At 37.2% G+C, this 22,752-nt stretch overlaps 2 protein-coding genes and 1 long non-coding RNA gene across 6 annotated transcripts in view; 2 read left to right on the top strand and 1 right to left on the bottom strand.

The window, feature by feature from the left end:
• CCDC39 (coiled-coil domain 39 molecular ruler complex subunit) overlaps positions 1-1,502 on the top strand; it is a 42,838-nt gene extending 41,336 nt beyond the window's left edge. For both annotated transcript variants that reach the window (XM_023623351.2, XM_023623350.2), the window contains one exon: positions 356-1,502. In XM_023623351.2, coding sequence (XP_023479119.1) covers positions 356-512 — 157 coding nt within the window. In that variant the 3' untranslated portion in view covers positions 513-1,502. The remainder of the gene's footprint in view (positions 1-355) is intronic.
• Positions 1,503-4,637: 3,135 nt separating this feature from the next.
• Positions 4,638-14,523, bottom strand: TTC14 (tetratricopeptide repeat domain 14). 3 transcript variants are annotated; one of them, XR_011429055.1, is made up of 12 exons: positions 14,142-14,515; positions 13,540-13,664; positions 13,235-13,434; positions 12,222-12,306; positions 11,929-12,058; positions 11,469-11,624; positions 10,984-11,055; positions 10,457-10,576; positions 10,230-10,352; positions 8,076-8,193; positions 7,020-7,112; positions 4,638-6,184 (listed from the first exon to the last, which is right to left on the bottom strand). XR_011429055.1 is itself a non-coding variant. In XM_001495771.5 (12 exons), exons 1-12 carry the CDS (start codon positions 14,300-14,302, stop codon positions 5,263-5,265), a joined length of 2,322 nt encoding a protein of 773 aa, XP_001495821.1. In that variant the 5' UTR covers positions 14,303-14,523; the 3' UTR covers positions 4,638-5,262. The 3 variants fall into 3 exon arrangements, 1 of the variants encoding a protein (XP_001495821.1); XR_002801731.2 differs by having other exon boundaries at positions 7,020-7,129; positions 7,555-8,193; positions 14,142-14,511; XM_001495771.5 differs by having other exon boundaries at positions 7,020-7,129; positions 14,142-14,523.
• Positions 14,472-22,752, top strand: part of LOC102150894 (uncharacterized) — a 267,423-nt gene continuing 259,142 nt past the window's right edge. The window contains exons 1-2 of the long non-coding RNA XR_288777.4: positions 14,472-14,606; positions 16,751-16,820. This is a non-coding gene — a long non-coding RNA (uncharacterized lncRNA). The remainder of the gene's footprint in view (positions 14,607-16,750; positions 16,821-22,752) is intronic.

Below are 22,752 nucleotides of genomic sequence, written 5' to 3'. Positions count from 1 at the left end.
ACTCTTGCCAGCACCCAAATTCCCATGCCCCTCTTCTTTTTGTTACCTTTTATGCTTAAGGATTCCATCTCTAAATTGATTATAGTTGAAAACATTTTTCTCATATAGAAAAATATTGAACTATTTTACTGGTTTGAAACTCTCATGTTTATTACCTTTCTTTTCCTTTTTATAAACTAATTTCTTGATATTATTAATGATCATGTTTTTAAAATTTATTAGCACTATGAATAGATGTACTTTTTGATCTCTTTAGTTACTTGTGGGATTTTGGTATGTTTTACTTTTAATGAGGGGTCTCTCCTAAAATATAAATTTTTAATTAAATTGTAATAATGCTGTTTTTTTCTTCTAGGTCATCTAGGAGTACAAGTACTTCTGCTTCTCAGGCTTCAATTAAAGTATTAGAGCTGAACTTCCCAACCTCCACTTCACCGATGGGCAGCTCTGCTAGGCCAACTAGTGCCAGCAGTAGCTCCAGTAATGGGAAAAGCAAAACGAGCAGCAAATAAACATTTTAATCTTTCTTTTGAACAAGGTGTAAACACAAAGACAAAAATCTCACACTTTTAAAATAGTAAATCCCACTCTGTGCTTTTGGGTACTGTATAATGATACAGAGGCTGAAATTGTGTTAGAAATATACAATGACCAGACAAAAGTTTTATCCAGTGGAAAATGTAAAAGCTGATAGTTTAAAAAAAAGTCAAGCAATTTCGGTCCTTTGCTAAAGAAAGGTTTAATTTTTTTAGTGTCTTTCCTGTTTTCTTTACATAGAAGGAAAGCAGTAATACCAGATTCTTAAGGCTACATGTTATACAAGTACAGGGAAAATGCTTTCACTGTTATTTTGATGGCTGTTACATTGAAAAATAGTTTGCTTCATTATTTCATGCTAGCCATGACACTACATCCATTTCTAATATAACAGAATCTTTCAAGAAATTTCTAAAGATTCATCATACTATAAAGAGTTTCTAACACTACTAAAACTCTCATTTACCTTAGAAGATCCCGACATTAGGTTTTCTTTATTCAAAGAAACCTATTTCCCAGAGTTTTGGGGGGAGAAATCTGTTAGTTTCTTCTTTTGGTATAATTAAAATTTTTAACCAAAAAATAGCATTACCTACCCTCCCCACCAAGAAAACTGATAGGAGAGAAACACTGTATATCCATAAAAATGCAGCTTAAATTTCTAGGAATTACTTCACTCTGATCTTGAAAGAAGCCACATAAAGATTTTGCTCTCAAGATGGACAACCAAGCATAAAGAATGTCTTTTTAAGATTTTCTTATTTAATAATTTAAAGAAAGCTACGTGTGATTTGATTTGCAATAGGAATTCTAGAAATATACAGTGTAAGTAAACTACCAGATTTAAATTAGTTATCTCAGTTAAACTTTATTGTAACATGTGCCCAACACTTAAACTCTTGGAATAGAGTGTGGAGTACGATTATGTTATAAAACTGGTTTTCAAATAAAGGTATTAGAATCTATGTACTTAGATGAGTAGTGTTTTCTTCAAACCTTGGAAAGAAAATTATGACAGTTGTCATTGTTTAGAACTATCATTTGCAGTTCCTTTTTTTTTTGAGGAAGATTAGCCCTGAGCTAACATCTGCCGCCACTCCTCCTCTTTTTGCTGAGGAAGACTGGCCCTGAGCTAACATCCATGCCATCTTCCTCTACTTTCTGTGTGGGACGCCTGCCACAGCCTGGCTTGACAAGCGGTGCCACGTCCATACCTGGGATCTGAACTGGTGAACCCCAGGCTGCCAAAGCGGAACGTGCGCACTTAACTGCTGTGCCACTGGGCTGGCTCCTGCAGTTCCTTCTGAAACGCAGAAGGGGTAGTAAATGTTTCTCCTGATCATTATTTGAATATTTTATTATTATTTTTAGAAAGACCAGCAAAAAGCATAGCCAAGTCCAATGAGTAAGATGGGTAAAAAAGATGGATAATACAATTTTTGGGTAAAATACTGTTCCTATGCATGGGATTTATTTAAGATCTAACAACTGATTAATCTCACGGTTACTTTGTATTTTCACCAAAGTTCTTATTCTTCGCTCTATATTACTTTGTAAACTACTTGGAACTTGAAATATTATTAAATACTGTGTTCTACGAAGGCAGGGATTGTGTTGTTAGCTCTGTAATCTTGGGAAAGTTACTTCTCTATGCTTTTCCTCATTCATAATATAGAGACAGTAGCAGTTACCTGCATCACAAACTTACTGAAATAATCAGATAATATATACAAAATGCACAGGACCTGACATACAGGAATTGCACAATAACTTCTACCCATTATTAAGTCACCACACAAAGCCTACCACAATATTTGTGGAATGGTTAGGTTCTCAGGCTAGCATATGTCTACATTTAACTCTTAAAGAAAGAACAGTTCTAACTTCAATGTAATAATGCTAAATGGTGAGACAAGGAATCAATTCCATTTTTCCATTATCCACAAATCTGGAGTTAACACCCACCTGCTGTGTTAGAAAGTCACCTACTTATGGAAACAAAGACACAGCCTGGGTATGTACGTTTATAGACAGCATGATGTTAAGAAATCAAATCACGTGTTTAGAAAGAAATTCTGAAGGTAGCACTAGGCTTTCTTTTTTTTTTTAAAGGAAGATTAGCCCTGAGCTAACATCCTCCGCCAATCCCCCCCTTTTTGCTGAAGAAGATTGGCCCTGAGTTAACATCCATGCCCATCTTCCTCTATTTTATATGTGGGACGCCTGCCAAAGCACGGCTTGATAAGCAGTGTGCAGGTCCGCACCCGGGATCCAGAACATGTGAACTTAACCACTATGCTACCAGGCTGGCCCCTTGTAGGCATTCTTGACAAGTAAATCTCTAGTAATATTCTTTTGTGGTGATGGGTTTCCTGAACACATGCTTAGAAATTGGTTTGTGTACTCTGCTTAAGTTTACTATGTGCCAGGAAAGGAGCTCTAGAGAAGACGGAATTTCTAAATTCTGGCAGGCTGTTGTATAAGGTACTATCCTAATTTTTTTGTGCCTAAATGTAACATTAAACCACAAAGACACTTTACAAAATTAGTGCTGGTTGATAATGATGCTCAAAGAGAATTTATTAAATAAAACAGTGTAGGTAAAATTCTGAAGCCATACTAGGAATTCCTAAAGATCAAGGGCTATGTCAACAGAGTTTTCACTCTTTAAAAATACCACTATGGAGGGGCTGGCTCCGTGGCCAAGTGGTTAAGTTCGTGCGCTCCGCTGCAGGCGGCCCAGTGTTTCGTTGGTTCGAATCCTGGGCCCGGACATGGCACTGCTCATCAGACCACGCTGAGGCAGCGTCCCACATACCACAACTAGAAGAACCCACAACGAAGAATATACAACTATGTACCGGGGGCTTTGGGGAGAAAAAGGAAAAAATAAAATCTTAAAAAAAAAAAAAAATAGCACTATGGAGACTATGTAGGGATGACACGAGGGCTGTTAATAATACAAAGAACTGGGCTCTCTTTTAAGGTAAGTCTCTTGGTGCAAAGACTAATGCCTGAGTGACTGACCTATTTCTATTGCTATTACTTACTGTTTTTGACCAGCTTCTGTTTCACTGCAAAACAAATTTTAGCTTTTTCATTAGGCTCTCATCACTGAAGTCTGAAGGTCACAAATAGTACATACTTAATTATGCTTGAAGTTTTGGTATTTCACTCTTGGCAAGAACAGAACAAGGACTAAAAAGTGTCTTCTTCCTCTATCATTATCTCTCACTCAGAACATTCTAAGTGGATACTCACCTACCCCCCCACAACCCACCCATCCAGCATCATCATGAGTGATAGTATTAAAGCCCCATTGTCATTTACACTGTCTAGAATCTTAAATTGGAAAGATTCTAAAGACCATTATAAATTCCACACCTATGACTCCTGTCTTTATCTATATACTGTTTTCAGTAATTTTGGGAGGATCTTTACGATCCAAGTCCCTTCCTTTTCAGCTCCAGTTGCTGGAATTTATTCTGAGTAAAATCAGGCTCTGTTGGCCTAGTCTTTTTTTTTTTTTTTTTAAATTCACACCCTGAGAAAGGAGGCATCAGGGGAGAGGAGGTGTTAAGAAGGCAAAATGCGGGCCAGCTCTAGGCTGTTTAAAAACATGCCCAGGGGCCAGCCCCATGGCCTAGTGGTTAAGTTCACCCAGGGTTTCGCCAGTTCGACTCCTGGGCACGGACATGGCACTGCTCATCAGGCCATGCTGAGGCGCCATCCCACATGCCACAACTAGAAGGACCTACAACTAAAAATACACAACTATGTACTGGGGGGCTTTGAGAGAAAAAGGAAAAATAAAATCTTTAAAAAAAAAACACAAAAAAACATACCCAGTGCCTTCCCAACTGGATACTCACAACTCTAGGACAGCTCTCTAATTTTCTTTCCTTTAGAGGAGAACCTGATTTATAGAGTGCTTCTCTTGCCAATGCTGTTTTTGCTAAAAGAATTCTTTTCTATTCTGATCTTTTCTTGTCTGGAATGTAGTCTCCAAGGGTCTTGCCAATATTTAAGAAATTTCTTAGGGGTATACTGCTAGCAATAGTTAGGAGAAAAAAGGGAGAAAAAAGCAAAATGGACCCCTATTCAACTTTCATGGCTTTATTTCTAAGGTACTTCCTAAGCTAGTATACAAACCATTTTTAATTAAATCAGGCCAATTAAACATGACAGATATCTATCTACCATTTTAAAATAAAAGTTATGCAAAAAATTTAATAAACAAATGATGACTATAAAATGGAACTTAAGGAACATTTAAATATATCTCTTTCAAAAGCTGAGGGCTTTTAATTTAACAGAAAAAAGAAGGAAATAATTTTTGATGAAAATGACTCAGGTGTTCAAAGCACAAATTTAATTCTCTCTCAAAGAGCAGGATGAGGTGGACCCAAGGAATTCTCATACACCATAATACAATGAAGAAACAATACTTGGAGATTCATCTTTAGGTGAAGAAGTTTAAATCAACAGAGTAGAAATACTGTACATAAACATACACATGAAAAGCCTAAAAATCAAGCAGTGAAAAGGGAACCTACCACTGAAACAAATATACTTTAAGAATAGCTGAAAAGCATCTGCTTTCTGCAATCTCTACAAATAAAATAACTTTAGGAGCAAAGATCTCTGCGCTGGACTGTTATGACTAAAAGACCCAAAACTTTCATTAACAGCCTTTAGTATAATGGTGCTAATTCCCTTGGCATGTTAATTTTTTGGCTTATTTCCCTTTTCTTTCTCAAATGCAGCTATCTGATTAAATATATTGACTAAATTTTGAGGTAAATTTTTTTTAACTCCACTTTCTGATTGCTCTTTGATATTCAGTCCATCTTCTTCTGGAACCTCTTTTTTAATATCCTCCTCATAATTATCCTCTCTTTCATATTCTCCTTGATTTTTATTTAACTGATGTCTTTGCTCATGTCTACTGAAATCACGTGATCCAGAGTAAGCGTACTTTTTGTATTTTTCAACTGACTTCCAAGAGTAGTCTGAGCTTGCTGGTGAAGTGGAATACCTCAAGGAACCTGGTTCCCACCTTCTAGAGTGCTCTTTTCTTCCCTCTATGTCTTTTTCAAATCTCCTATAACCATAAATTTTCACCTTGTCCTCTGAATTCCTACAGAAGGAATCTGAGGAATCTCTTCTACTGGAAAAATGTCTTTCTGATTTATATGGCTTTTCTGTTTTGCTACTACCTGCCTGAGTTTTACAGCTATCATAAAAATCTCTTGGATCTTCAGACCTACCTCCAAAATCATCCGGAATTTCAACTGAAGATGAAGAGAGAGGGCATCTATCTTTCTCTTTTACCTGTTTCTTTTGATATGGTAACCTATCCTGCTTTTCCAGTAATTTTTCCACTTCTTGTTTTTGGTTAAGAAAAGATGCTGAAGTATTGGTTGGAACTGGGAAGTACTCATCTTTCCTATTCTGATCTATCTGATTAGAGGATGCCTTAGCTGAATGCCTTTTGGAACTTCGAGAAGACTCTGAACGGTTCCTCTTACGTTTCTTATGCCTTTTGTGGCCAGAAGAGGAAGAGGATGATGAAGAAGAAACTGATTCATCAGCAGAAGAAACACTTGAAGAGGAAGAAGTTGATTTTCTTCTTTTCTTCTTTAGCCTAAAAAAATGTAGTTAACTCATCAGAAATGTTAAGCACAAAATGTTTCTTAATTATCCATAAAAACTTTAGGTCTATTTTGTTCTCTTCAAAGATTTCATAAAAGCTGTGGCTTAGATAAGCAATTATAATAATCTTAGTTATTACAAGATCCAATTTTACCATCAGGCATGACGTTTGGGGAAAAATACTTGTGTAGACAGTTGTCACTATAAGCAAATCCATCATTTCTGAAAGACACAGTGACATTTCCAACATTACCTTAAAAATTTCAGACCATCTGAACCCATGAAGGGGAGAACTAAAGTTTTATATCTGGCTGCCTCTAGTGCATAATTTCTCCCCCTCGGCACTACTGACATTTTTAGCTGTGTAATTCTTTGTTGCGAAGGCAGGTGGTGGTGGTGCTGTCCTATACCATCACTGTAGGATGTTTAACAGAATCCCTGACCTCCATCCACTAGATGCCAGTAGCACTCCACCAGTTAGGACAACTAAAATATTCCCTGGGGGACAAAACTGCCCCGAGTTGAGAATCACTGCTCTAGTTCTGTAACATTTCTCCATAAAATATGGATAAGTAAAATAACATACATACATTTTAATTCTAAGGTTAATTCTTTTTTTTTTTTTTTTTTTTTTAAAGAATTCTAGCCTTAGATTCCACTTTCCTTAATCTCTTTTATAGAAAAATTTTTGGTACACATACTTGCAAAGAATCACTGATTATGACTTGAAATTCTTTTTTACTTACTTTACTTCCGTATGGCACTTTGGTTCAACTCAGTAGTTGTTTTTAAGTTAAAAATTAACTTAACCGAATATTATAGTTTACCTTTTCTCCTCTTTTAAGAGCTTACGCAACTTTTCTGCACTTGTTTCTATTTTCTTTGTTTTCTGCTTTTCTTCCTTTTCAGCTTGTTTTTCTCTTAATTCCAAAGATTTCTTTTTGAACCCAGATATCGGAAAAAACCACACGTTAAAAATAGCAGAATATGTACAACCCAGTTTTCAAAAGACCACCCCCCAACCAGAAACCAGATGTGGTATACCCAAATCACCATATATCCAGCATTAAACAAGTATTTTTAACATATAAAAATTAATCATACAGGTGTTTGGCATTAATCATTGAATAGCCAGAACAGTATTGAGGACCATATTGCAGTTGGTAGTCCATGAAAAAAGGGGAAGCCATTGCATTGGTACCCATGACCCAGAGTGCAACAAAGGGAAAAAATAAAATACACGAAAAATTATTTAAAAAAATTGAAAAATTTAGATAGGACACAAATTTTATAAATAAAATTCAGATAAAGAAATTCCATTAAGGTGAATTGAGGGGGGAATCACCATGTTCAAATACAAACCATTTTAAAAAAGCACAGCCCAGTTGGATGCATAATTACATAGGAAACCATTTTCCAGTTTGAGGATGGGGATGAGCAGCACCAGATGTCAGACACAGCAGCAATGGTCCAATTCAGAAGAAAATGCATGAGAAAACATCATCATCAGTATTACAGGAAACGACAGTTTAAAGTATTTCTCAAAAAGGGTTTTATAATTAGAGCTCAATTACAGTAATAACAGTGAATTTTGTAACCACTAGGAAAGCTCACTACAAGGACAGTTCTCAAAACCAAATACCAAATTTAGGCAATAGGAATGTTTCTCATAGGGCTATTTTTACTTTTGAGTACTAACCAATAAAAAAGAAGAGGCAGAGCTATGAAGCAATGTCAAACCCAATTAGAAAAAGCTATATCTAAAAAGAAACTTTTTATAATATCTTAACTAAATAATCTAGAATAGTTTTCCCTAGAAGAAAGTTAAGTTTTGGCATTAATTTCAAATATTACTATGTTTCTAAGAGGAAGTAAAGAATCACCTGCATATATTTATGAAGCTTCTGCAAAGCATCCTCTGCATCTTTAAAAGTCTCATCCAAAGCCAAAGCTTTCTTATAGTAACTTTCAGCATTTAAAAACTTTTCTTCTTCTTCTAACCTAAATTTGAAAGGAAGATTTAGCTTGTTTGTAAAAAATAAAAAGTCCTCAAATATGCATACAGGTCAGGGGCTTATATGAGAGAACTTACTAGGGAAAAACCATGTTTAGCAAGTTATTTTCCAAATTGAACATTACCTAAATCATGTGCTTTTTACTGCTATTTCTTTGGTAAAAAGACCACGTAAAACCAAACAAAAAAACCAAACTCGAAGATACAGAGAACAGATGGTGGTTGCCAGAGGCAGAGGTGGGGGAGTGGGTGAAATAGGTGAAGGTGGTCAAAAAGTACAAACTCCAAGTAATAAGATAAATGAGTCCTGGGGATGTAATGTAGGGCATGGTGACTATATTTAATAACACTGTATTAGATATTGGAAAGTGGCTAAGAGAGTAGATCTTAAATGTTCTCATCACACACAAACAAGAAAATTTGTAACTGTGTAATGGTGGATTTTAACTAGACTTATTGTGGTGATCATGCTGCAATATATACATATATCAAATCATTATGTTGTACACCTGAAACTAATGTTATATGTCAATTACATCTCCATTAAAAACAAAAGACCCAAACAAACAGGAATCCATTACTGGTAACCAAAGCCATACTATAGGGCCAGCAGTGGCCTTTTAGTATAACACACGAGAAAACCCATATCAACTGATGTCCTCTGTAAATTTAGTATGATCTTGGGCTTTAGCATAGAACTACCTAGGCTGGCTCTTCCTAGTAGTTTATGAAGAATTTCCCTTTCTACAGAAAAATTTTCCCAGAAAATTCACCTTTAAAGTTGGAAATACCAACACATACATGTGAATCACAACCAGCCTGTAGTTAGGGTAATTACTGGATGACGCTCACAAGTCTATGCTGTGAAAATTCAGAATTAGAAAGTCTGGATATGGAGCAGTGAAAGGATTTTGCAAAATATTTTCAGTTTTTAGAAAGAAGAAAAAAGTAATTACTCTAAGACAAATTAACAAAAGACCAATGGCTTCAACGGGATCACTTTTGTGTCAGACTGGATGTGGGGAATAAGGGATCAAAGACAATCAACATTTCTAGATTAGATAACTGGATAGGTGGTGTTGCCATTCACTCAGCTAAGACACCAATTCGTGGGTAACAAGACAACCACATCTAAATAGGTACTAGCTCTCTACCTAGTGAGAAAGTAAAAAGCTGCTCCAATAACTTGAGCCCAAGCAGAAGTTCATATGAGTTAAAAACAAATATTGCAAAGTCTTATTAATTAGGAATTCTGGAATGATCATACAAACTGGAATGATCAAGGAAATTCATGAAACAGAAAAAAGACATTCTATTTTTAAAAAATTAATAGCAAAAGATGCTATTTTTTTTAAACAATTAACTCAGGCTGTTACCAAATTATATTCAAAGTATTTTGTTTCTTCAAAATATTTTATAGATTAGACTAATCTGTTAGTCATTAACTATTTATGATACAGCTACTATGCAGGTATTATGCCAGCATCTCAGGATAGTAACATAAGTTACAGGGTTTGTTCTTAATGATTTCCTCTTCCATTTGATCTGAGTTTGTGAATTCTACTGGACAGAGCAGAGCAATAAGCTGAATATAACAGTGAAATCTTCAAAATTAACTATAGAGCTCTCAATTCATATTTCTGGCATTATACTCCTAGAATGATGAAACAGATTAGAAATTAAATTCCTCTCTATTAAAAACTTCTAGTGTATGTCCAGGAAAAAAATACTTACCTAATTTTTTGATCTTTCCATCTATATTACTATGTACTGAGATATTCAGAATAATAAAGTTGAAATATTAAATACCTCCAATCATAAAAACACCTCAATAGTTAAGGAAAGAAAAAAGGACTGCAAAATTTAAAGGGGACTATATTTAAGACAGATTTTTACCAAAATTGAAAACTAAGAGTCATAACATAATTAAGTGAGTGAAAGATGCTACTTCCTTACGTTAAGTTCAAGGTTTTATACTTGCTGAATATTAAATCTCTACTATTAAACAAAATCTGACACTTACTGCCCTCCTCTTTCTACAAGTGTCTGGCAGAGGTACTTTCTTGCATTCCTGTGAGTTGGACAGTTTTCCAGTGCAAGCTCAAAATCTTCTATAGCTTTGTTCAGACTTCCTTTTGTTGCATATCTAGAGATATAAAACAAAATTAGAGGAATTTATCTTGTGAGCTCTTCATAAATCTTGTACACATTTACCTTGTAAATATTTCTTAAAACCCATGATCTACTTACAATGCTCCACGAGCTACCAAAGCCTCCACATTTTGTTTGTCTATTTCCAGAGCCTTATTGTATTCATTCATAGCATCCACGTGGCGTCCAACTTTAAAATAATCAACTCCAATCTTCACACTAAGACGACATTTGGAAAGTATCACAAACATTTCACAGAACAACCAAACAGAATGTTAGCATGGATAAAGTTTTAAAGCAAATCAAATCTGGCTAATATTTAGCTTTCAATGTTCTCAATATACCTAAGAAGCATTGTGCCTTTGGATAATTTCAACAAATATTTATGAAATCCAGGTATCAATATACTAATTCCTTTGGGAAAAAATGAAAATGCTGACTAAAACTTATGTCTGTTAAGTTTACAACACAACACCATTTACACCTAAAGAACAGCTAATGTCAAAATGGTAGAATTTTAATTTATTTATAAACAAATTTGGTCTTGATGATGACATAAGAATGCTTGCCTTATCCTAACCTTTTAGACTAGATAATGCAATTGTTGAAAGACAAAGTCTTCATACCATTTTAAAGCCCAAGATGCAGACTGTTTCTTTCTTAACGCAGAAGCAAAATCGTCTTCAGAGAAATTTTTGCTATTAAAGAAAATAAAAGTCAAACCATATAAATACTTCTTCTGTAACTATACTTCACTCTGACAGATAAAAACTCAACACTGAAAATGTGAATCCCAAGCAAGAAATTTGTAACCTATCCACAAAACAAAATTCTTGATCTCTCAGGAATGACGATTATTGTTAAACGGTATTTTTCTTTAGCATATACACAAACTTCTTACAAATTTTCTGGATCTTTCTCTACTTAATCACAAGGTATACATCTATAAGAGATTCCATTCCAGAAGGAGTTGGGATCATTTAGTTCATTCAACCTTTGGCACACTGCTGCGACTATGCTTAGAACAGTCAAATATATCCCTCAGTTATGCAGGTTTTGAGCTCAGCACCATTCACCCCACTACTTAATGGAATAATACTGATTACTATACCTTTGTAGGCCTCTCATTAAAGATGGTGGATTAGATTCATCTATTCCTAGTTTTCCTAGAAGGAATTCAACTACTCCTGGATTAACAAATCCCAAAGAACTCTCCATGATATTTTCATAGGATTCCAAAGAATTGCTATTTAGTTCAACACTCCTCCTTAAAAAAAAAATCACAAAAATATAACTAACATAATTAGCATGTCCCATTTCTATTAAAGAAATAACATTATCACATGGAGTTTAAATACTCATACATTTTTGTACATGAAGGTGTGGCAATATTATGATTTGGTTCCTTTTACCAAATTTGAAGAAATTTAAGGGTTATAAAGATAAAATGAGCATATTTTGAAATAGAAATTAAAATTCCACTTTGTTGTCAGAAGTTGGACAAAATTTGCTATTTTTTAGTCAAAAAACTGTTTTGCAACTAACTTTTTGAAATAATGTGGATAAATTACCTGTAGTACAAAGGAAGCTCTTCAGAACTAATTACACCTAATTTAATACCAGATAGGTGTGGTGGAAGAGATGAGCTATAAAGAGATACTGCAAGCTTTTCATGATATCTGTCAATATCCTTGATTCCAGCTTAAAAAAATAAGAAAACTAAGCTGATTAACAAGAAAATGCAAAGTAACATAAAAAAATAAACCTTTCCAAACACTATTCTCATTAGACTACATTTTCAAAATTAATAAAAACAAAAACCTGACAACTGTTACACTTTTATTAATATGATGAAACTGATCACCTCGAATGATGTCACCAGTTTGGTAATATGACAAAGGATCTCCGTGGTTACTGTGAGAAGGCACATCTCTTAATGGACAAAGAGCCTGCAATGAGAAGTATTTTAAAACACCAGACATTCCATTCTTTGGTGAGAAGTGTCTTCTTTTATCATAGTTGTTCAGTATGAACAGCTAATAGTTGACATGAACATTAAAAAACAACTAATACCCTAAAGTCTAGATTTAAATAAGGATTTAGTTATAAGCAAATTTCTGTGCCCAAACACAATAAAAAGAATTTTCTGGTTAAGTTCAAAAAGTAAAATCTCATGAAATGTGCAATATGTTTTAGGAGGTAAATGTTCAGTATAGATTATGAAACAAAAAGATACTTTGCACTTCTTAAAAAAAGTAATAAAAGAAAGTATGAAAATTCCAATGAAAATGAAATGTGAATTCTCCAAAGTTTATGTCTGTGACCCAGTCTGTGATCCTTTCAGCTTTTCTTCCCTGTTTATCTGCCTTGATAAATAGTAAACATTAAACCTTTTAAAGTGACACACTATTTCCAATTCAGGTTTATAATGTATAAATCACTTACATTTAATTATTGTAAATACATAAATGAGACAGGAATTTGTTTCTAAATTATCCACATCCAAGTATATAATGCCTAATACTAAATAAATAAGGACACATGCAGCTAGAAGAAATAAGCCTGGAATACCAATCGATCTCACCATATCCACTGATATCTCTTTGATATCATTTAGAAAAAGGACCCCACCCCTGCCAATCAAAGGGACCAAAAAAACCCCAAAAACCAGAAATGGGGGAAACTGTGTAAGTAACTCCATCACCACTAATAATTTTTTTAAAAAGGTACTTAATTTTTGTCTATTACTGCTTATTTCTCAAGATTACATCAGCAGCACACACTTAAGCATACCTGTATGCAAAAAGACATAATTCTTGCATTGAGATGACTCTTTATCAAAAACAGAAGCAATCAAATAACTGCAAAGTAACTTACTGTGATTTCTAAGTGGGATATGTCTCTCATGATGCCACTGCCTAAACATATCAACACCATGAAAAACCCAAACTCCCGAATGGAACTAATTCGTCCAATCACTATATCACCACGCTCAATATCTCGAAAAAACAACTCTCTCCGGTCCATACTAGGTATCTCCATGAACTGCTCCAAAGGTGGCATGATTGCATAATGATCTGAAAAAATAATTAACAAAATTACTAACAATAGCTTTGTGTCCTGTTTCATCAGAAGTGCTGTCAAACCAAACCGCAATCAAAAGATTTTAAGATTAAACTCACCTTCATTGTCTTCATTAACTTCAGAAGTTGCGGGAGCATCTGATTTCCAGGAAAGTGCAAAAAGCAGATCCGCTTTTTTGGAAATGAATTTTTGTATTTCAGTGTTGTCAACTCTCTTCTCTTTTCTTAAAAAGAAACAAAATTTATGAAAACTGGTACATGTGCAAAACCTATCAGTATTGCAAGCTCCTGCTCACGGCTATACACATCGCCCGATCAGGTCCATTTTAAGCTCCTGACTGTACATCCTCCGAGACAAAGTTTTAACCAGGGATTCTCTCACTCCCCAGTCTCTAGGTGGAGGGCGGGGAAACTTAAAAAGTGACGCCCGCAGCTCCAGATACGAAAGCACAAGGGGTTTTAAGCTAAAGAATCCGCACCACCGCTAGGCAGTACCAGAGAAGTTGTTCAGCCCGCATCCCGCACTGCCTCACACCAGGAGAGCGGACCCTCCTCCTTCTAGCCCTCCGCACCGGCGCCGCAGTCCTCACGTGCTCACGGCCGCGGCCCCGCTGCTTCTGAACTCAGCCGCCCGGCTGCGGTAACGAGGCCCCGAGCTGCGTCCCCTCCCCCGTCTCGCAGCGGCGCCGCCGTCCCATTACCTGCCCTGTAACTGCTGCTGGGGCGGCGGGCCCCGGGCAGGCTCGGCCCCCGACCCCAGGAGACTCCGGAAGTGCGGATTGTCCTGCTGTTCGCTCCGGAGCAGGGACAGCAATGACGGCCCGTGGTAATTCAGGGACTGCCGCAGGAGGTCCCGGTCCATGGCTAGAGATTACTGAGCCCAACGATCGGTGGGCTGCTGGCCTCCCCGTTCTGTGCCCACTACTTCAGCCCCGTGGTCCCGGAGGCTGAAGAAGCAGCCTGGAATCCGCCGGAAACCTACATCACGAACACTTAGAGCGGCCTCCCGGAAGTGTCCCGGAGCCACCCGAGTCGCGGCGCCGCGGAGCTCAGCCTAGGTCTCACGAAATTGAACGAGACTACGGAAGCCGGAAGGATTGGGCTAAGCGTTTCCTGGGTTAAGCATTTCCTGAGTTAAGGACTTTGTACGGTCTCGAGGCGGTGATGTATGTGAGAAGTTTGCATTATTAAAATTTCCATAGTGTTATTATTCCATTGAAATGGCCCGAGCTCTAATCTAGGGTAAATAATAATTCATCTTCCTGTTTAGTGAGGTGCTTCTAAGTGCCGGTGCCCCAAACGAGTTACAAAGGTTCTTCTCTCAAAGTACTCGCTGGATAAATCACACCTACCTCTGTGGCATAGCCGCGTTAAACGACTGCTCTGGGAGATTTTCTGATAGGCTACAGAGCAGAAAAAAGGAAGGACGCTGACTTTTGTTAAGCAGTGGACTTGTGTTCTCCATCCCTGCTCCATTCAGTGTTCGTGATTTTAGAGTTAACTTAAAACCAGAATGACTTTAATGCCTAGACGTATGCATATATACATTCGTTTTTATTTCTTTAGTTTATCCAAGTGATTTCTCAAGATTTAGTGCCTGTAAAATTTATATAGTGTTGCGTACACTAATATCAATATACTATGCTTATGGGTAATTCCAGTGATTTTCAAAGGTACTTTTGATTTAGGCTTTTTTTCCTCCATGCTGATTTGAGAACCTAAACACTGTCCCTCATTATACTCTCATTTTAGAGATGGAGGGAACAGGCCCAGAGAGTCTCAGTAGATTGCTCAATGTCACCCAGCTGGAAAGAGGCTAGAGTCTTCACAGGCACAGTTGCTGGAGAGTATTTTTATTATATAGAAGGGTCTAACTAACTCTAATTTTGAGATAATGTGGCTTTGTTTTATTTCAATATGTTGACATCTGTACCACTTAAATATACGTAGTTTATTATGGTCCTCTTGAACAAAAATAAATGGTGGCATTTATTCTGCCCCCTCTCTAGCCACATGTCTTTGGGGAGATCAGTTTGCCCTTCACTGTCCAATCACTTGGATAGAAGACCCAGCCCACAATATAGTGTATGTCTCCACACTATTTTGTGAAAAATCCAGGCAAATAGGTAAATAGTTTATTGAGACTTGAGAAAATGCCAGAAAGAAGAATGCAATTTTAAAAGATGATAAATTTCAAGCCACTCTGGGCACATCAGGAAAGTTTAATCAATAGTACAGACTGATTTGTGTTAAGCTATAACTCTAGAGGATGGCTGCTATTAGGAAAGAGGGTGCTGTCACTGAAAAGGAAAGCTGACCAGTAACAATGAACTATATAAACATTCTGGTAAAGAAAATATCTGATTTTACATAGAGTTGATCTGTTTTTAAGGATCTGATTATCTCTGGAGGGACTGAGAAGCCCAGCATCTGAGAACCAGCTGCCGGACAGTGGCACTTAGTCTGCGAATGCCGTCTTGTGAGGCCATTCTTGAGTAGCACATGCCTTCATCACTCTGGGATCTGTCAACGCTTTTTCCTAATTCCAACACCAGAGTAACCTCCAACCACCCCATATCTTGAACATGTAAAATTACCTTGGTAAGGCCATGAAAACAGGAGGAAGTAGCTGCTTTTAGAGAGTAAGCGGCATTCATCAAGAGTGACATTTATCAAACGCTTGCTGTATACACAGTAGTGACAGAAAAAATAAACTTTAAGCAAATGTAATCAGAACTTAGGCTGGAATTTTCTATCTTTGGTTGGTGCTGACCTTAAATGGAGGCAGTCACAGTAGTTAAGTGCCATAGGCAGCCTTGTTCTTCACTTCTCAGGTACCACCCCACAGCAGGGGATTAAGCCTTTTACAATAGCAGGTGGATTTGAATTTGTTTTCTGCTGGCATAGATACCCTTTGACTTTGAAGGAGACGGAGCACTGGATCTTTGATGTAGGACTGAAGGGAGTGAGGAGAGAAAGTGAGGGGACTAGTTTTGCTTCTCATCTTGGCAAAACTAGTTCCCAATATGGGGCTTCTCAAGGTGGACGTAGAAAGAAAACACTTTTTTTCATGTTTTGCTTAATTTTTTGTTTACTAGTTTGACCTTTTAAAAAAATCTTTAAAAAATCTTTTCCAGATAACGTTTCCAGATTAAGCAGTATGAATAATTAAGCGAATATATGAGAGGGAAGAGAGGGCAGGGCATTCAAGACAGTCAGATCTTTGGTGTCTGGATGCTGGGCCTATTTTTATTGTCATGTCAAATTCCATTTCTAAATAAACACATACGTACATCTTTTAACTCCCTAGGCCCTGGAGAAAGAAAGATGAAGAAAACACCTGATTCTTGAGTGGTACATGGTTTAATAGAGGAGTAGAGGTAAGAAGAAACAAATATGGCATAGTGGTGAGTACTATTGCTGTAGACACCTAGTAGGTGTCTGCTTTGATCCCTTTAGCCTGGGTAATGAGGTAGTGGAGTTGATGGGGATAAGACAGGAGAGGAGAAGGCAAGTATGTGTCTTCCAGCAGAAGGAGCAATACAATTGAATAAGTAGAGATGTGAAAAAGCAAGATCCATTCGAGAGACTGCAAGTGTGAAATTGAGGTAGGTAGGGGTATTTTACTTATGAAAAGTTTAGTTATGCAAGTGTGTCATTTCAGGTAGGCTATAGATTTGTGGGAAGAGACTTCCTGTCTCCTGCATGAGTACACACACACACATACACAGATTAAATGTCTGATTTATTTAGCAAAGAACACAAAAACTTAGCCATAGCAAGGTAGCCACATACAGCAGGGGCAAAAACAGCATATCTGAAAGTAGCTTTTCTTGGATCCCCCAAGTTTCCCAAAGTAACATGTATAGCTGCTAGTGACGCCGTATGCAAAAGAGAAAGTCTATCTGGATCTCAGAAACTTGTATATTACCATTCAGGAAGGACTTACACAAATAATCTATGACTATATGAGAAATATTTGTAGACAGATTCTTTTTGGTTCTTGACTCTGATGTAAACAATTTCAACAAAGCTTCATGCTGTCTGGGGTTACAGGTGGGATGTGCGTATCAGGAAAAGGTGGGTAGAACTGAATAAGACCCTAGAAGTATGTTAATACTCTTCTATTTAATTTTCCAGCGTTTCTTTTTTCCTCCCTCTTTTTTTCTTAAAAAAAAAAATCCTTTTTGTTGTCTAAGCCAGCTTGAGTAAATTTATGGTTTAGAACCAAAAGATTCTTAACTAATTACACTAAGAAGCCACCAACTAGTAGCCTCTGCTTTTTCTACTCTGTCATTTTAAAAATGAAGAATCAGATATGGAGAGGTTGATAATTTGTTCAAAAACTAACCTTAGAATCCACATTATCTTACCATATATCTAGTACTCTTTCTACCCTGCCACATGGTTTGGAGGATCAGCTGAAACTATGCTCCTTGAGGATATAGTCTGTAAATATGTATGCATGGAACTTATTTTATTTAAAAAATATGTTATTATGTTGACATATAAAGATAGCCTTGAACCTTTTTTCCTATAGTGGGGCTACTTGGTTTCATTCATAGGCGTATGGTGCAAGAGGTTTAGATTACAGCTTTGGTACATATGACGAGGAAGAATGGGGAATACTATGCGGAAAGTATGGCTAGATCAGCCCAAAATCCATCTTTATTATTAGAAAAATAATTCAGACTACAAACCCTTCTGACAAGGGTTGGTACATCTTCATTCATCCAATACTCTTTGTTTGAAAGGATTCCACCACCTTCTCTTTTTACTTTTCATATCATAGACCAACACCTCTTCAAGAAGAAAAACAGTGTCAGTCTAATATTTATCCACTTGAGGGTGCTATAAGATCATTATGGGTATCACATTTTTCCACCTTTTACCAGAAAACCTACTGCCAACTAAACAAGGATTCAGGGATGGGGAATTGTGACCTATCATATGGTTATTTTAAGATAGTTGTGTCTCTTATACCTCCTCTATTTTCTAGTTACTGGTAAATGTTTTGAGGACTTTATATTAATGTAAATCAGTTCGTATCTCATTGTCTAATATTGATTGTCAGTAATTTTGAATTACTTTTTCCAAGAGAAAGATCACTGATTTCAGTTCCAACCTAGACCAGTTAGTTCTGAACAGACCCAGGGGTGAACACTACACAACTCCAGGATAGGGTAGGGGTGGTGTTGTTGGTACACTGGCGTCATAAAAAATGTACGGTGTGGGCAGCATTCCCAGAGATGTGCAAATGCTTGACCATACGCAGTGGCCATCTGCAGTGCTATTATCAGCCAGCCATTTTTTCCATGTTTGTCTTTGTTTACAAAAAACTTGGAAATAGAATGAGGATATTTCAGAACAAATCCATCATGATTGCTGAAAAAAAAAAAACAGCTGAAAGATGTATATGATACTGACATGGAATAGGCCAGTGTGCTTATCTTCAGGTACTATGTCATGACTGCTTATAAAGACACAACCACATACACACACACACACATGCATGCACGCTCGTGCACATGCTGCTTAGATTTCATTTTATGGTAGTTTCTCAGAATACTATGCAAGGGAACATGTCAAGATTATAACAAAGAAAAATTGACAGTTTAATTGATGCTAAATACAGTTGTCTCCTGGTATCCATGGGAGATTGGTTCCAAGAAACCCCTTGGATACCAAAATCTGTGGATGCTAAACTCCCTTATATAAAATGGTGTAGTACAAAAAATACAGTGGGCCTTTGATATCCATGGTTCTACCAACTGTGCATCAAAATTTCAATTCGATTGAATCTGTGAATGTGAAACTTGTGGATATGGAGGGCCAACTATAAATAGTATTCCTTGTCAGTACCTTCTGGATTGGTTTGATACCCATTTTAGGTGAAGTTTGGACATTTTTTGAAAAAGAGTAATTGATCATCTTTTAATTACTAAACAATAACTCCTTTATGTTTTATTGATGGCAGCACCAAAGAATTTCAGAGACTGGAAATGTCTTATTGGTTTAGTATGTATTACCCTTCTGAATGGAATCCATTGGAAGATCCAGCATATCTGGGTAAAGATTTAACTTTGATTCTACCCACTTTATTTATGACATTCGATTATTGGTAGACATAGAGTGGTCAAATTTCCAAATGCAGTTAATTAAATGAATGAATTAATTAATTCAGCAAATATTTGTTGGGGGTTAGGCACTGTTTCAGATGTTAGGAATATAATAGTGAAAAAAATAGACCGAGATTCCTGCCTTCATGGCGCTTATATTCTGGTGGAGGGAGACAGACAACAAGCAGCAAACATAATAAGAAAGTAAATGATGTAGTATATTAGAAAGTGATAAACCCTATAGTAAAAGAAGCAAAGCAGGGTGAGAGGCATTGGAAGTGCAGAGGGGTGGCTGTAGTATTTTAAATAGAATGGTCAGGGCAGGTCTCATTGAGAAGATGACATGTGAGCGAAGACTTGAAAGAGATGAAGGAATTAGTCATTCAGCTTGTGTGGGAGAAAGGAGTTAGAGGCCGAGGGAACAGTCAGTGCAAAGGTCCTAAGGCAGGAAGGTACTTGATGTATTGAGTAACAGCAGGGAAGACAGTGTAGCAAGCAAAGAGTGAGCACAGAGGTGCAGAGTTTGTAGGCTATTGGAGGAGCTTGGCTTTTACGCTTGGTGGAATGGGAGTCACTTCAGGGTTTTAAGCAGAGAGGCACATTATGACTTTCATTATAAAAAGGATCACTTTGGTTGCCATATAGGCTGGAGTTAACTAAATAACTATTGCTCATAGTTGAAAGAGAAAGGATTCATAGAAGGCTAAATAGCTCTTATTTCTTAGGAAACATAATTTCATTTAAAAATTTACCTATCAATTGCATGGAATGAGAATATGAAATTTCAACTCCTATATGAGATTAAGAGTGTGAGCAACTGTTGTCCCTAGGTATCCAGTGGGAATTGGTTCCAGGAACCCCCATGGATACCGAAACCCACAGATGTTCAAGTCCCTTATATAAAATGGTGTAGTACAATGAATACATATTACCGTCTGGTCGGGAGTTATCACAGTGGAAACAGTTTAGCCCAGGAGTTCCAGCTGTGTTTTGGGGGCTGATCATCTAATCTCCTAAACCTCTCTTGTCACCTTTAAAACTAAGGGATTAGACAGAATGAACTTTGAGATCTAATCCTTAGTGTTCTTATGATCAGTGATGAAAATAGTCCAAGTGCTGAAACTTCATGTCTTTCTTTAAGCCCCTGTGCTTCCGCCCCACTACCGCCATGTGCATATGAAATGATGGCTGGAGAGGTACCTTTAGGGAATATCTCAGAGTTGTTAACAGATTACTTCTTTAGGTGGGGTCCAGTATCATTGATTGTGTTTCAGCTTAGGTTATAATCATATTCTAATCATTTTTCTCTGTGTCTATACTGTAGTCACTCTGGAATTGTGTGTTTCTCAAACTCTCCAGCCTCTCACTCATGTTTTCTTTTCTGCTTGTAATCATTCCACAGATGGTGATTCTTGTGCATTGTGCTTTAGTCTTTCTGGGTTTCACTTTCTCAGAAGGGAATCTAATTTTCAAGTACAGGAGGGCTCCATTCTTTGCCCTAAAAAATTCACTATAAAGCCCCTTATGGGGGCTGGCCCTGTGGCCGAGTGGTTACGTTCACGCGCTCCGTTTCACCGGCCCAGGGTTTCACTGGTTTGGATCCTGAGCGCAGACATGGCACCGCTCATCAGGCCATGCTGAGGCGGCATCCCACATGCCACAACTAGAAGGACCTACAACTAGAATAGTTGGGGAGAAAAAGCAGGAAAAAAAAAAAGAAGATTGGCAATAGTTGTTAGCCCAGGTGCCAATCTTTAAAAAAAAAAAAAGCCCTTTATGATCTGGTCTCTGCCTACGTATCCTACCTTGTTTTCAGTCCTCTCCATCAATCATCAGGATTCAACCACATAGATTTTCTGATATTTTCTAAGTACTCCCAAGTTTTCCCCACTTCGGAGCTTTTGTATTTGCTGTTTTCTAAAATTCTCTTCCCTCACTTTTCTTTATTTTCTTTTTATCTTCAAGATTCAACTTAAAGGTGGCCTCTTCCCTCTCATAACGCTCCTTTTCTTTCCATCCTAACAGTTATCGTAATTTATTTCCTTAGTGGTTATTTGTCTTCCCCACTAAAATATGAGATCCATGAAGGCAGGGCCATATCTGTCTTGTTCATGACTCTGTACTCAATAACTCGCTCAGCACCTCGCACATATCAGGAACTAAATAAATATGTTTGAGTGAATGAATAACTATGTACAAATATTTACATGTAGATATCACACAGAGTAAGCGATGGGACATAGTATGTCATATATGTAACATACGTGACTGAGCAAGGCTTAATTAACCAGGTTTCTTGGAAGGGGACCTGGAAATAAATTCCGATTCTGGGCAGTGAGACCATCTCTTGGCTTGGGAGGTAGTTATGGCAAACAAAACTTGTGGTTTGGAAATTACAGCAACAGACGAAAGATAGTATTCCAAAAAAGTAGTCCATATTGTTGGTTCAACTTGGAATAAAAGTGCTTTCTGGACAGGTACAGGGAGCCTGGTAACTGGATACTCCAGAAGCAGATGGGTTATCTTTTTAAAAAAAACTTTAAAGGAATTTTTTTTCTTTAAGCTCAAATATGAATAAATGATGTGATAGCTAAAAAAGCAAATGTAATTTTCTCTCTTCCTCCCTTTATTTTTTTTTTTCTCCCTGGTTTACATTTGTTTTTTATCTTTTATCTGTGTTAATTGTTGATTTAATTGTATCTGTGACTAAGGATAGTCTCTCTGAGGTATGACTAGGGATAGCATTTCTGTTGTGTTCTGTGCATATAGGACAAATATCTGCATACTTGTGGTAGTCAGGGTTATCCAGAGAAACAGAACCAGTAGGATATGTATATATAGAGAAAGAGTCTAAGGAGTTGGCTCGTGTGATTTTATGGAGGCTGGCAAATCCAAAATCTGCAGGGTGGGCTGGCAGGCTGGAAATCCAGGAAGAGCGGATGCTGCAGTTCAAGTCTGAAGGCCATCAGGCTGGAGACCCAGGAAGAGCTGATGTTGCAGTTCAAATCTGAAGGCCATCTGTAGGCAAAATTCCTTCTTGCTCCAGAGAGGTCAGTCTCTTGTTCTATTCCGGCCTTCACTGATTGGATGAGGCCCACCCACGTTATGGAGAGCATTCTGCTTTACTCAAAAATCCACCAATTTAAATGTTATTCTCTGGCCGGCCCAGTGGCGTAGCGGTTAAGTGCACACA

This window comes from Equus caballus, chromosome 19 (assembly GCF_041296265.1).
Source record: "Equus caballus isolate H_3958 breed thoroughbred chromosome 19, TB-T2T, whole genome shotgun sequence".
Lineage (NCBI taxonomy): Eukaryota > Metazoa > Chordata > Mammalia > Perissodactyla > Equidae > Equus > Equus caballus.
The sequence above is the reverse complement of the archived record's forward strand: the minus strand, read 5'-3'. Positions and strand labels throughout refer to the sequence as shown.